This window comes from Trifolium pratense, linkage group LG2, assembly GCF_020283565.1.
Source record: "Trifolium pratense cultivar HEN17-A07 linkage group LG2, ARS_RC_1.1, whole genome shotgun sequence".
Taxonomy (NCBI): domain Eukaryota; kingdom Viridiplantae; phylum Streptophyta; class Magnoliopsida; order Fabales; family Fabaceae; genus Trifolium; species Trifolium pratense.
In genome coordinates, this window is record NC_060060.1 from 9,100,471 (window position 1) to 9,115,919 (window position 15,449).

General features: G+C 32.7%; 2 protein-coding genes across 2 annotated transcripts; one reads left to right on the forward strand and one right to left on the reverse strand.

Moving 5' to 3' along the window:
- The first annotated feature begins 1,446 nt into the window (after window positions 1-1,446).
- Window positions 1,447-10,218, forward strand: LOC123905778 (plastidial pyruvate kinase 2-like). The gene is made up of 12 exons (XM_045955503.1): window positions 1,447-1,849; window positions 2,975-3,262; window positions 4,823-4,988; window positions 5,507-5,641; window positions 5,723-5,833; window positions 5,935-6,023; window positions 6,476-6,538; window positions 6,625-6,800; window positions 7,344-7,446; window positions 7,561-7,709; window positions 9,217-9,325; window positions 9,991-10,218. The coding sequence occupies exons 1-12, from the start codon at window positions 1,625-1,627 to the stop codon at window positions 10,096-10,098; spliced, it is 1,722 nt and encodes a 573-aa protein (XP_045811459.1). The 5' UTR covers window positions 1,447-1,624; the 3' UTR covers window positions 10,099-10,218.
- A 1,464-nt stretch (window positions 10,219-11,682) lies between these two features.
- LOC123905779 lies at window positions 11,683-14,948 on the reverse strand. The gene is made up of 2 exons (XM_045955504.1): window positions 14,360-14,948; window positions 11,683-11,979 (listed from the first exon to the last, which is right to left on the reverse strand). Exons 1-2 carry the CDS (start codon window positions 14,788-14,790, stop codon window positions 11,874-11,876), a joined length of 537 nt encoding a protein of 178 aa, XP_045811460.1. The 5' UTR covers window positions 14,791-14,948; the 3' UTR covers window positions 11,683-11,873.
- Window positions 14,949-15,449: the final 501 nt, after the last annotated feature.

Here is a 15,449-nt window from a genome sequence, read left to right on the forward strand (position 1 = left end):
CTTCATCTTCTTCCTTTGAAATCTTCACCATTTTTCTTGAATCTAATAATTGTCTATTCAAATATACCTTCAAATATTATGAATTTTCATCTCAATATTTTTCTAAACACAAAAATCAAAACTCCAAATTCACAATAAAGCCTAAAAACTCCATATTCAAATTAAAACTTTATTGAAGTTAGATGTTTCCAGGTTTCTTTTTTTTCCACATTTAAGCTGCACTACAACACAACACAAGTCCACCGTTTAAAATTGATTTTTTTGAAATTCAATATGTGTCTTCAAATTTCTGCCACTTTACCCACCCACAATATATAGATAGATTCCAGAAATGCAAAACAGTTCAAAGCAAGTCTAGGAATTTAAATAAGAGGTGCCAAAAGAGGTAGTTACGGCGAGTCTTGCGTGACAATTAACGGCGATAAAACGGAACAGTGTTGAAAGAGTAACAAATGTTGTTATTGGATTAGCCTATCTGCTCAAGGATTAACCATAGAACTGTCTTCCACTTTTTAATTTGAATATGAGTTTTTAGGGTTTATTGAGAATTTGAGATTTTGATTTTTGTGTTTAGAAAAAGATTGAGATGAAAATTCATAATATTTGGAAGTATATTTGAATAGACAATTTTTAGATTCAAGAAATAGGGTGAAGATTTCAAAGGAAAAAGATGAAAATGATAAAGATCTTCATCCTATTTTCAAATTTTTTATTTTTAATAAATATATATTTTAAAAAATATAATTATCTGATATGACAAGCCACATCACTATTTTTTTTAATGAAAAATTAGAAAATGATCAAAATGTTACAAATATAAAAGATAAAAGACCTATATATTACAAATAATAGATAAAAGACCAAAATATTATAAATAAATAAGATAAAGAACCCCTGATATAATTTTGTATTACATCTTTTATCTAACAGTTATTTTACTAACCAATTTGGGCCGGCCTTGACTCTGATCATCTCCGTTCACCACCACCGACAACCACGCCATCAACACCATCAATCATCACTCTAACAAACATCTATTAATGACAATCTATTTCAACTACTATTATTAAAATTACCACTAAGTTTTCCTTTTTCTTGTAAAAAAAAAAAAATACTACTAAATAATTATACCATATATTCATAATAATAATATTATAATTATTTTTCAAATCTAACGGCATGAGTCATTTATTTGAATTAAAATATTTAATTTTTAATGTTTATATTCAATTTTTTTTTTAGTTTTTAAAAATTTCATAGCTCAAAATTAAAATTAGTTTTAACTTTCAACCTTTAAAAATTTCAAAAAAATTAAATAGAAATTTAATCCAAATGGATCTAAATTCTAAAATATAATTTTTTTTTTAAAAAAAAAAAATTGTTTTTCAGCTCACAAACACAGTACAAGTTTTCAAAAAAAATAAAAATAAAAATAAAAAATAACACAGTGCAAGTTTAAAAAATCATCATCACACTATCAATACATTCGATGCAACCGAGGTCTCCCTTCTCTCCTTAGAACCTCCGCCGCATTACTGCCTATCTTCCAAATCACCATTTCCATTTCTCCCACTTTCCATACCTCTTTCTCACACTCTCTTCATCTTCTACTTTTTCTCTAACAATGTCTCAAGTTGTTGCCACAAGATCCATTCAAACCACACTTCCTAGTTCTGGATCTACACATGATAGAGCTCAGAAGTTGTTAAAGGTTCCAAGTTTTGCTTCCAAAGTGTTCCAACAAAAAGGGAATAAGTGTTCTAAATTGGTGTTTAGAAGATGTCATGTTAGTGCTATAAAATCAACTGCTGTTGAAGTTGTTCCTGTTTCACCTGAAGATGATATAAAGGTTTGTGCTTTTGGTGTTTTTTGTTGTGAAAGTTTGGAAATTTGAGGTTTTGGGAATGGCCCAGATGGTTGAAATGACGAGAAATGGAAATGGGTTGTGGGTTTTTGAGTTTTAGTAATCCCTCACATTTGAATTTGATTCTACTTTAGGAGATCTCTAACAATAATGGTCTGTTTGATTGGCTTATTTGAGCTTATCTAGGCATAAGCACTTGTGAGACTATCTAAGATAGCTTATGAAAACAGTTTATAGGAAAATAATTTAACTTCATTTTATCTTTTGTTATAAAAATAGACAAGCGCTTATGCCATAAGCTGAAAATTAATTTGTTTATTGTGTTAAGAGTTTCACACCGGTTGCGAGATGACTTAAATATATGTATCTAAGTGAAGGCAATCCTCTCTTTACGAGCCGGTTTTGTAGGGTTGAGTTAGACCAAACTCTATATTCTAAGATGGTATACAGCCTCTCCAAAGATCCGTTGGGCCACCTGCTACCAGGTTAACGCTATCGTCGGACCATCCACTATTATATCCGTGCACCAAGTCCAATAATGTTAGGCGTGAGGGGGTGTGTTAAGAGTCTCACATCGGTTGCGAGATGGCCTAGATTTATGGTTATAATTGAGGGCAATTCTCACCTTACGAGCCGGTTTTGTAGTGTTGAGTTAGGCCTAACTGAGCCAACTCCCAATTCTAAGATATTAAAATAGGGCCTTAGTAGTATAATCTTTGAAGTATATAAAATTTTGTTACATTAGTGCTCTTATATGCCAAAAAGGTGTTAGGGACTAACTAGACCTATGAAGCACATAAACTGGAGACTGACACATCGACACCTGTAATAATTTTAGAAAATGAAACTAGTTGAATGTAAGCACATGTGTCTTTGTCGTGTCGGTGTTGGACATTGACAGGTTCGGATACACCTTCAATTTGGAGTATCGGTGCTACATAGAACAAGACAAATTTTTATAATTTTTATGAATACTTATAAAATTATAGGGATTGCTTAAATAGGAGACAATGATGCTTCATGAACTAAATTGGAAGGAGTGTTACTCTTTTGAGTTTTCTTTTTTGTTTAGAAAACTGTTTTTGACCCGTTTTATGTCATGGTGATTAGATTGAGGAGCATTTGCAACGTATACGTGGGGTGCAGCCATATGGTGATACTTCAAATGGAATATGGTCGAAGCCGACGTTTAAGCGTAAGACGAAGATAGTATGTACTATCGGACCTTCTACCGATACTAAGGAAATGATTTGGAAGTTGGCTGAGGCTGGTATGAATGTTGCTCGCCTCAATATGTCTCATGGTGATCATGCTTCTCATCAGAAAGTTATTGACTTGGTTAAAGAATATAATGCACAATCTAAGGACAATGTTATTGCAATTATGCTCGACACTAAGGTCTGTTCTTACCTCAACATTCTTTTCCCCCTTTTTCTAAGGAGCTTTAACTCTGTAGTTTCCTCAATAATGATTTAACGTAATGCTAATAATTGACTGCAATTCTCAATTTTCCATTTTATAGTGTTTAATGTTTTCTTTAAAGCCTCGAAATAAAACCTTCATCTCCAATCCATCAAATACTCGAAAGCTTAAACTGTTGAAAAAAATGCAGGCATTGTGCTTCTATGTACCATTACCATTTAGAAACTTGCAGAAACCACTTAATAAAAAATATCGGGAGATCAAATCAGACGACAATAACCAGCTACTTACAATGACAACCCACTTGCAATTTCAAAATTCTATTAAAAATCAAGATTTAATGTCTAATTTTCCATAACTATGCATAAACCAACAAACAAATCTTTCAATAACCAAACTGCATATTTCCATATTTCTGAAATCATAAACAGGAAGCATCATCATGTGACTTAATAGCTTGCGAATTCAAAGTAGAATTTATATCACCATACTGAGAACCAACTAAATCACTACCTTCAGGTCCTTTTTTGTAAAAATATGACCTGGACCCTGAAGATGTAATTGGACAACCAGGGTCAGCAAGAGATTGTAACCTGAAAATCTTTGGCCATTGTTTTCTCTTCTTGCAAACATCGATCAGAGAGAAAGACTTGGTGGATTGTTGTTGTTGATCAGAAAACGTAGTATGATGGGACTGATACACGAAATGGAGACAGTGCACCATGAAGTAGATGATGATGGTGAAGTTTCCACCGGGATTGAAGACAGTGATGCTTGTGTAAATTCCGCCGGGATCAAAGATCAGTGCTTTATTCGGTGGTTCAGTAGCTGACATTTTATTTACGTTCCTTTTATTTCCTGTTGTTGGAACATGAAACCATAATTTTATGGTATTTAGGTAATTGTTTGACTCAGTTATCAATAAATACATATGCCATAATTTAATGTGGATGTTTGAGCCATTAATTTTGTTGATCAAATCCTACTTCATGATGTTTGACCGAATTCATTTGAATGTCCTATCCATCATAGGTCTAGACGCAGTAGAATCTTTCTTTCTACCTATGCGAAAGCAAGCATCCTTATCCTTGACAGAAGTCCTAATCAAACTACTAAGGATAAGGATTCTGTTATGCATAGTCTTGTCAAGATAAATAAACTAAACTGAAAACTACTAGTGATAAGGAATGTTATGCTGAATTATACCAAGATAAGAAATAAAAGTTAAAACTACTACTGATAAGGATTCTACATGTAGAATCTTATCAAGATAAAGTAAGAAACTTCAAATACAAATTTAAACGAGATGAAGTAATTGTTCGCTCATGTTTAGAATATCGTCACTTGGTCAACTACATTTGATTTGAAATCTACTGATTATTTCTTCTTTCTTTTTTTCCTCTTGAAAAGCTCTCTATAAATTTTGATTTTAAACTGATTTGAAACCAAAATAAGATAATCATATATACATGATATCAAAGTATCAAACATGCTGCTTATACATGATATCTGATATATTTTTTCTTTAAATTTTAGGGTCCTGAGGTTAGGAGTGGGGATTTGCCACAACCAATCAATTTAACAACCGGGCAGGAATTCACTTTTACTATTCAGAGAGGTGTTGGAACTGCGGATTGTGTCAGTGTCAACTATGATGATTTTGTCAATGATGTAGCAGTGGGGGACATGATTCTTGTTGATGGTATGGTGGTTATCTACTGATACATCAAACTATTCCCAAAATACTTACTTACGCTTATCAAGAATGTTAGTTGAGAAACAATTATTTTTCTTAATGTAGTCGAAAAACTAATTGTAATTCCTAAAATGCCCTTCATGAAAACTTGTTCAATGGGAATAAAAAGTCATTGAAAATTAAAATTTAAAACATATATTAGTTGAGGAGTATTTTAGGAATGACATCATTAAATAGAGTGGAAGTAGTTAAATTTGCTTATATTTAAGAAACAAATTGTTGAAATAAACCAAACCGTTGAAACATACATGATATTTTTTCTAAAGATTAATATGATAGGCTAGATATAAAATATTCAACATAGTCAATAGCTTATTCGACACTCAAACGATATAATCACTTGTCATTTTATTATTCTATAAAAATGGTGGAACTTTTTGGTGAAAGGGAAATCTTGTTAACTGTTTGATGCATGCTATACACAAACTATACATCAATGAACTTATGATACTTGTATGATATAGGCGGTATGATGTCTATGGTTGTTAAGTCTAAGACAGAGAGAACAGTGAAATGTGAAGTTGTTGATGGAGGAGAGCTTAAGTCGAGGAGACATTTGAATGTTCGAGGAAAAAGTGCAACATTGCCTTCAATAACTGGTCAGAATTCATATCATTAATCCATTCTAGTTGATTATAGTGGTTTCCTATGGATATAATCTTTACGTTGATTTTTTGCAGAGAAGGATTGGGATGATATCAAATTTGGAGTGGATAACAAAGTTGATTTCTATGCTGTTTCCTTTGTTAAGGATGCCGAAGTCGTACACGAACTGAAGAATTATTTGAAGAGTAAATATCTAACAAAAAATATTTTTAAAATTTGAAAGATTATTTTTTTAAACATTTATATTATGAACATGATGATTTGATCATTCAATTCAATACTGCAGGCTGTGGTGCTGATATACATGTCATTGTAAAAATTGAAAGCGCTGATTCTATACCAAATTTGAATTCAATTATCACTGCATCTGATGGGGTGCTACCCTAATCCCTGCATTATTTTTTCATGCTTGCTGCTTAATCATGTGAATTCTTTCGAATATGTTGTAAATTAAGAAATCTTCTTTAGCCTTAAGGCCCTGTTTGGATAAACAAGTTAATTAATGTTATCATATAAGTGCTTATGTATAAGCTATTTCTATAACAAAACATAAAATAGTGTCAAATTGTTTTCATATAAGCTATAAGGTGTTTTTATAAGCTATCCTGGAGAGCTTGTGAAGATAAGCCGAAAACAGCTTAGACATGTCATAAGCTGTTTCCATAAGCTCTCCCAAATAGTTTAACAAATGTTTATGCGTTTATATAAGCTCAAAAAAGACAATCCAAACACCTTGGTTCTTATTATAGTTGATAAGTTTGTGGAGTGCTTCTATATTGGTTGTCGAATGTCGATGTTGACGTAACTACTTTTGACATCTTGTTTAGGCTATGGTTGCCAGAGGAGATCTTGGTGCTGAGCTCCCTATTGAAGAGGTTCCTCTTTTACAGGTAATCAATTGGTGTCATTTATGTAACTTGACATCAATTTAAGCTCATCTTTTAAGTCTCAAAGTCGCCAATGCCTGTAAATGTAGGAAGAGATAATTAACTTGTGTCGTAGCATGGGAAAGGCTGTGATTGTTGCAACGAATATGCTGGAAAGCATGATTGTTCACCCAACACCAACAAGAGCTGAGGTATCAGATATAGCTATTGCCGTTCGAGAAGGTTCTGATGGAATAATGCTGTCTGGAGAAACTGCTCATGGGAAGTAAGTAAATAGCTTTTTCTTTCAGTTCAACTTGTTTTTTCATCCCTAGAAAAAGCAAAACAACGCTGGTTTTATTAAATAGCTTTTGTATAGACCTACTGGAGTTAACCACCAAAATGACATAACTTGTGTATTGATTCTTTGTTTTACACAGGCTAAAAAACCTGTTTTTACGATCAAAATTTAACTAATAGGATGCTTTTATAATAGTAGAAGGGTGGCTAAGGATGAAATTGAGATTGCTACTTAGAAGCCAAGTGCTTCGTGTTGTCTTTCGTGCATGAGTTATTTCATACAATTTAGCATTAATGATTATGAATTTATGTGCTTGAATGTAGTATCGAGTCATTGCATCTTTTTTTGGAATATAGTCATTGTATCTTAGCAGAAGCATGCAAGCGACAACGTTGACAAATATGTTGTAATGTTTGTTTCTAAGATTTTACAGAAGCAACTGCTTGGACTGATGCTGTGAAAATAATTCAATTGATTGATTATTTTAATTATCGAGGAAAATGAATTATTCAATTTATTATAATGCAGGTTCCCACTAAAAGCAGTGAAAGTGATGCACACAGTAGCGTTGCGGACAGAAGCCACTATACAAGGTGGACAAATGCCACCTAATATTGGTCAAGTGTTTAAGGTCTAAAGTCAATCTATTTTGTATCACTTTTTTTTTTTTTTTTTAATCCATGGTACTCTCATCATTTCAATATCTGAACTAAAAATTGTATATTTTTAATTTTGTTCTATGTAGAACCATATGAGTGAGATGTTTGCATACCATGCAACCATGATGTCTAACACCCTTGGAACATCTACTGTTGTCTTTACTAGAACTGGTTTCATGGCTGTCCTATTGAGCCACTATCGTCCTTCTGGAACAATATTTGCTTTCACAGATGAGTGAGTTATTTTCTTTCCCTCTCTTATTGATGAAAAAAGTTGTACATGCATATATGTTTTACCTTATTCGTTCAAATATTAACTTGAAGTTTTCTCAGTTTCCTGGTTGAATGTCCATGAGGTTTCAGCTTGGTAAGAGTTTGACCTTGCAACCTCAAGGGACAGAGTTCAAATTCCTATCAGGAACGGTTGTAAATTGACCGTTGATGCCACTTTAATTAATAATAAGTTCCCCCTGCTCCAAAAATTATTTTTGAAATAAGTTTCCTAGTTGAATGTGTTTGCAAGCTAGGTTCGAAACTGCATGATTATTACCCTTATCGACTGTTATGCATTCTGAGTCTTTTTGCGTTTTTAATAAACTGGATGCAATGTATCAGCTTCATTAAGATTCATGAGTAGAGTAATGCTAGGGTCACACCCTGTAACACACTCCAATCTTAAAAAGCCACATCATTCCCTCTTTTTGTTTCATTACCGGAAAACCGGTTGTCCAAGTTCCTTTCTTTTTTCCTTTGTTTTTTTTTAACATAACTTATGAATTTGTATGGAAAAAAAACATGACATCATAGCCTTCTCCTATCATACTGATCTGTACCTTCTGCTCCATTAGCTCAATCACCTTCTTCTTCCCATTACCCCTTTCATTTCTTGCACCGTAGCTCTTCCATTCATCGTCTTGACCCATTTTATTGTCTAGGTTCAATTCTCTTCATGTGAATTGTTTTCCTATACCCACACCCTAATTCAACCAGCTTTGTTTTTCACCCCCTCTGTTACCCTTTAAACACATTTGATTTGTGTTTTCAACAACATTGTTCAGGCTCACAGATTTGAGATAAAAGAATATATTTTTTTTCAATTAACTCTTCATCTGTCTCGCACATCTCGGAAAAGAAATACAGTTAGCAGTCTTTGTCGCACGCTCTTACTATAGATTTTTGAAACATCTTCGCCTGATGTTTGAAGCTCTTGTTGCCATGTTTGAAACATCTTCGCCTAAAATACAGTTAGCAGGGTTTTTTTTTTCCAGATCTATAATAACACTCGTTTGGTGGATTGATTTCATTTTCAACGGGAATTTGGGAAATATGGAAATTGTGTTCGTGAATTTGGGTGTTGCTATGGAGAACTAGGAAAACGAAAAGAAAATTTGGTTGTTGCTGTTGAGAAATTGCAGTACGAGAAGAGACAACAAGTAGCACACGTTCTTGGCTGAATTAGGAAGAAGATGAATAGTTGAAATCCAAATAATAATTAAAAATAAAATAAATATAAAACAAATTTTTATTGGAGTGTGTTAAAAGAGTGTGTAAGAGATTGACACTAGCATTACTCGAGTAGAGTATGTTGTACTTTTTTTACCAGCAGTTTAATTGTAGAAGTTTATTCTGAGTTAACTTTCGTTTTGTTCACACGTGTATGTGTAAAATCAGAATTGTTTTTCATCTATATTCTTTTATATTATGACAAATTTATTATTCTTCTACTTTTTCTGGAAATGCAGGAAGAGGGTACAACAACGATTGGCTTTGTATCAAGGAGTTTGTCCTGTATACATGGAATTCAGCGATGATTCCGAAGAAACTTTCAGAAGAGCTTTAGATTTCCTACAGGTAACTTTGGAAGACATAAAAATATATTCAGTTATTACAGCTTCATAGTACTTTTATCCAGATTTTTAAATCGAAGTCATAGTTGCAATTCTTTTACTGCGGAGAACGCAGTAAAATGCAACTGACGTGGCCTTAATCGCAGTCACAATATATTCACGGAGATATAAAAAAAACTTTGATGTCGAGTCTTAGATCGTGATCACAAAGGCTTTTGTTTAAACCACATGAAACATGGTTTTAACTTATTTTAAAATCCTCATATAAGGGAAACTTTTACATTTAAGATTTGTGTCTGGTTCTATTCATGCATGCAATACTTTAAGAATGGACCTTTTCAAAAAACATAACAAACATAATTAAAACAAAAAATTTGGTGAATTCTTCGGTACACATTTTATTTGGATATGTACCGGTACATCTGCTGAGGTGGACAATTCTGATAGGTTCATAAATAGTGTTCATTAATTTTTATATATTAAACACTATTTATGGATCTATTAACATTATCCACTTAGCGGTATACCTGTACATATCCAAATAAGATATGTACCAGAGTGTTCACCAAAAAAATTACTTAACAAAAGTGACTTTATTCAACACACTCTAAGTTTGTCCTAATTCTCTTGGTTTCTTTTTAATCATATTTGTATGGTTTGAATATGCAGAAGCAAGGAATGGTGAAGGTAGGAGAAGAAGTTGCACTTGTACAAAGTGGTAGGCAACCCATTTGGAGGTTCCAATCCACTCATAATATCCAAGTCAGGAAAGTTTGATAAACAAAAAAGAAATAATGGAAGGAGAAAATACACTAATAATTGTTTAATGACACTTATTTTGTTTAATTTTAGAATAACATCATATTAATTATTTCCTCTATTGGTTTGTTTCCTTCATAGGCTTCTTGTTCTCTTTCATTTTAGTATTGGTATTAGTTCTTTTTCTCTTTGTTGTTTTGTTATGCTTTTACAAACTGTAATGCATGTTGCTACCAATTTGGTGAGAAACTGAAATGGAAATGATTATAGCTACCAATTTGCAGAACTTATAATGTCTTTGAAATCCTTTTGTATTGTTATATTTCAAAAAAAAAAAATCATTAACCCTCTGGTGGAATTTTTTTTTTTTTTTGTTAACCCTCTGGTTCCTTAGGAAAGAGGTTCCGATAATCTAAAGTTCGGCCGCCGAGGTAAATAAAGTCAGGCCAAGAACTATTTCCACCAAGAATCGAACTCAGATTCTCTTGAGCGATTCATCCTAAGGGAGTTTATTAATTACTTGAATCCAATATCTTAGTTAAAAAAAAGTAAAAATAAAAATCATTAAAATTTTGTTTCAAAGGACAAAGAGCATAAACTTTATTGGCTTAACTACACATTTGGTCCCTTACGTTTATTTTAGGTTTCAATTTGGTCCCTTACGTTTAAAAAGTATCAATTTGGTCCCTTACGTTTATTTTAGGTTTCAAGTTAGTCTTTTCCGTCAATTTTGTCACATGTGGCAGTCAATTTGCATATGTGGACTGACACGTGGCACTTGGACACAGTGACACGTGTACTGTTCAAACGTTGAAAGTGACAAAACTAACGAAAAGGATTAACTTGAAACCTAAAATAAACGTAAGGGACCAAATTGATACTTTTTAAACGTAAGGGACCAAATTGAAACCTAAAATAAACGTAAGAGACCAAATATGTAGTTAAGCCAACTTTATTTCAACCACTTTAAAACCATAAGCATCACTTTTTATGCACAAAAGGCTATAAAAAATATGAAGAGTTAGAATTAGATAACAGGTGAGTACCACTTTAAGAGCCAGGAAAGCTAAAGATAAGCTGTTTATCACATTTGAAATTATCCTTCATAAGCATATCAAGAAGTAGTTTTGCAATCTTTTCATAATCCTTGAAAAAATTTCGATAATAACCAGCAAAGTCAACTTCAAAGATCAATTTGAATTTGAATAAAACTACTTAAGAAAGTTTGATCAATTAAGAATTTCCAAAACCTTAGAGGTAATTAGTAGAAATTGCTCTAAAAATGAAATGAGATATAGGTACTCTACTCTTAAAGTAGCAATTAGCAAATTTACACTTTTCCCTCTTCAAGTAAAGTTTTTGTTCCCTCACCACTTGAACACACAAGTTGGAGAAGGTTGAAATGGTCATCCAATGTAGGACTATCATAAAAAAGACGACCACAAAATCGTCCGAGAAATTAGTGGAAAACATGATTCGCAAGGGCATGGAATGAAGCCGGAGCATTAGTTAAGCCAAAGGAAAAGAAGTTGATAAGTATGCAGGTTAATGCCACAAACAAAATATAAATGATGTTAAGGGGAAACAAAGGGGACACCATGATAATTAATTGACAACTTAATATTAAGTTTCCACTATCTACAAAATCATGGACATCATAAAACATTTTCTTTAGTCTTTTCATTAGAATGAAATTTAACATAAAATCAATGATTTAACATTTGAATTGACTAACTATTTCCAACAAGGAATTAAACACTGTATTGTATATTTAAGAGTTGAAAGCAAAATGACTATGGTCCTCCAAGTACAGCATTCTCAATGTCTTCTCTGCTCAAAGCATAGCTAAACCTTCTCTCTACATCTTTTTCAAGATTCCCAGGTCCACTCTTCAAGTACCTGCACCAAATAAAAAAAAATAAAAAATCAATGTCAACAATGAGAAATTTAAATCACACTTATACAATGCGATTAATCTATAAAATGTTACCATGTATTTTACATACGACTTGCTACAAGACTGATCGACAATTTATATACAATCCTGTTTGGATTTGATTATTTTAACTTATCTACTGGCAAAGCGCTTGTGAGACTGTTTGAAAGAGCTTTCAGAAACAACTTATGACATGTTGATAAACTGTTTTCAACTTATTTCCATAAGCTCTCAATGATAGCTATAGCTTATAAAAATATCTTATATGAAAACAATTTGACTTTATTATCAAATAGCTTATACATAAACACTTAATTAGAAAGGACTTTCTCAAATGAGATAAATATTCTGTTTCTAACTATGAGCATGTCTTAAGTTTATAAATGCTGATGGAGAAGTTAGATAAAGGAAAATATGAAAAAATAATGAGGTGTAAGCTCATTTCAACTTTTCTTTTTTTGTATGTGTTCAATGAAAAGTTTATCCGAACCGGCTCTTACTAAAGGATGTTAAGCATCACTAGAATATAATATTAGTGTAGCTATTCTTATATCGTGTAGAAAGTTATCAATCACAAGAAGCTCCTCTAATCTGTATATTCAGTTTAGAAACCTCTTCAATCAGACAGAATACTCCACAATATTCAGTACTATCCTATAAAACACCAACGCAGCCACCTGACACGTCAAGTTAATGTAAACAAGTTCATAAAAAAAATGCAAGACAAATTCTAGTATTGTATTATCTACGACACTCAAAGAAATTATCATCAAAGGCTTCTATAAAATCAGCTGAGTCTTTCAAGAAGAATTGAATCACCAGTTTTTCTAAAATTGTAATATACGTAATTTCCTTCTTTTTTCTTCTGCACATTTAAAAAATGGAAACAATTGATTTGTAAGATCCAATTATCTATCATATCAATTTTTCTCAGTAGAAAGAAACATTAAGTATATTCATATATGGTTTGCAAACTTTCTGACTGACACACCTCTCCTAAAATAATTACATTACATAATGTACATTTGCCTAGCGTCAGTGATATGAGGAACATAAGTCACGTTGTATGTTACTGTAACGAGACACCCCTAGGAGTGGAGAACTTAGATAAAGGGCCCGATTTTTCGGGAGTGTGGGAGCTTCCAAATGGAAAAACCCCAATTTCCTGGGCAGAGAAGGGGAATACGTCAAGCCACAATGTCATTAGCATAGGAGTAGGGGAACATTTTAATGCCTATATAAAGGGAGTTCTACTGTAAATTGACATTATGTCGTTCTCATTCTCTGAATACAAACAGAAGGTTTAATGCATTTTATAGATCTTCTATAGTTTTAAATGTGCTTGTGAAAAGGTATTAGCATACTTCTAGGAACTGGGTCAAATTATCCAATGGCGCAAAACAATGCTACTTAGCATTTTAAGAAAATATCAGTAAACAAAAATTAGGCTGTCAAATTAAGGTTTTTGATGTCTCTGCTGTGACTGGTTGAAGCCGCATTGGCAGAATTTGATCGGGATGATTACAGAGTGGACCATAACCACTGATAGTCAGTCACATAAGTGATGTTACTTTCATGCTCCAATGCCATGGTTCATAATTGGGATTATAGCATACTTATCTTCTAGCAACTAGGTCGCTTATTCAATTAGACAAAACAAATTCTTTATGCTACTAACTAACTAAGAATTTGTAGAAAAAGTTCGACAAACACATTTTGAGTGGTCACATTAAGGTTTTTGTCTCTGCGATCATAATTGAAGCCACACCAGCAACATTTGATCGTGATTCTCCCCTATATCAACAATTATGACGCAACTGCGATTTAAAACATTTGCTACTTACAAAATTCAATAGAAGTTTAACTCTTCACCAAATTCTATCTTAAATATCCAATCTCAATCACCCTAACCGAGACAGACACATGGACACCACTAATAATTAAAGAAATGGAAATGATTGAATGTAACTAGATATGTCAGTGCCGTGTCAGTGTCAGTGCAATGACACATCACACATGGACACAAGTAATCATTTAAGAAACGAAAGTGACTGAATGTAAATACATGTGTCGGTGTGCGGTATTAGTGTCGGTGCACTGAGCTGTGCAAACCATTATTAATAATTTAAGAAATGGAATTGATCGAATGTAACTACATGAGTCAGTGTCGTGTAAGTGCCAATGACCAAAAACTAATTGAGCAATTTTGAACCACACAAAGGTAGATAGCATATCATCTTATGTACAGATTCATACAATCACCCACATAAACATCCAAACCTCAAAAACCCACAACAAATAAACAAGAACACAAAAGAAACACTTCAAAAGAAAGAAACTAACCTAATGTACAGGTCAGTGACATCAAGAGATAGCTGAGCATGCCAATCACCCTTATTCACAAGCCACAATGCCCTATCATCCTTACTCTGATTAAACCCCAAACTCTTCAACCATGCTTCAATACAAGGCAAACTATGTGAGTAAAGAGGTTTAGTCTTATCGGGTAGTTTCTGAAGCCACTCATCTTCTGGGTTTGATGGTTCTTCTGACTCTGATGATGAAGTTTCAGGTGACTTGCAGAAAACTATGGTGGTGATGGGTTTTCTGAGGGAAATGGAAAGTGGATTTTGAAAAAGAAGTGGTTTTGTGAAATGGGTTGTGTGAAAGATTGGATTTTGTGAATGGAATGAAGAGATTGAAGAATAACAAGAAGGGAATGAGAATGAGATGATATTGGTGTTTGTGAATGTTGAGGATGAAATGGTGAACATGTTTTTTGTTATTTTGATGATGATGTTTTTTTTTCTTTGGTTTTTTGTGTGACGGTTTTGGTTATTTGTGTGATGAATTTGGAAGAAAAGAAGATGATGAAGGAAATGGGATTTTGGACAATGGAGTTTGAGACTTTGAGTAGAGTAGGATTTGTAGAAGACTGTTTGAGTGTTATCCTACAAAGGGGTGTTTTAGTTTTAGGGTAATTTTGTCATATTAAAGAATTTGGCTAAATTGCAATTTTTGTCGCCACATTTTTTAATTGTGCGATTTTAGTCCCCATGTTTACCCATTTGCATTTCTTGGTTCCGTTGACTATTTTGACAAAAAATTAATGACATGGAATTTTGGTGACACATGTCTTAATTTTATTGGCCAACCTATAAAAAATATTTTTTTTTTAAAAAAAAAAATTAAGAAATTTAAGGAAGGTCACGTGATATTCTTTTGTTAAAATATTAATCTAAAATTAAAAAACAAAAATATTTTTTTTGGTAAAAATATTTTTTTTTAGGTTGTCTAATAAAATTAAGACATGTGTCACCAAAATTTCATGTCATCAATTTTTTTTGTCAAAATAGTCAAAGGGACCAAGAAATGCAAAAGTGACAAACGTGGAGGACTAAAATCGCTCGTTTGAAACTAGGGGGACTAAAAT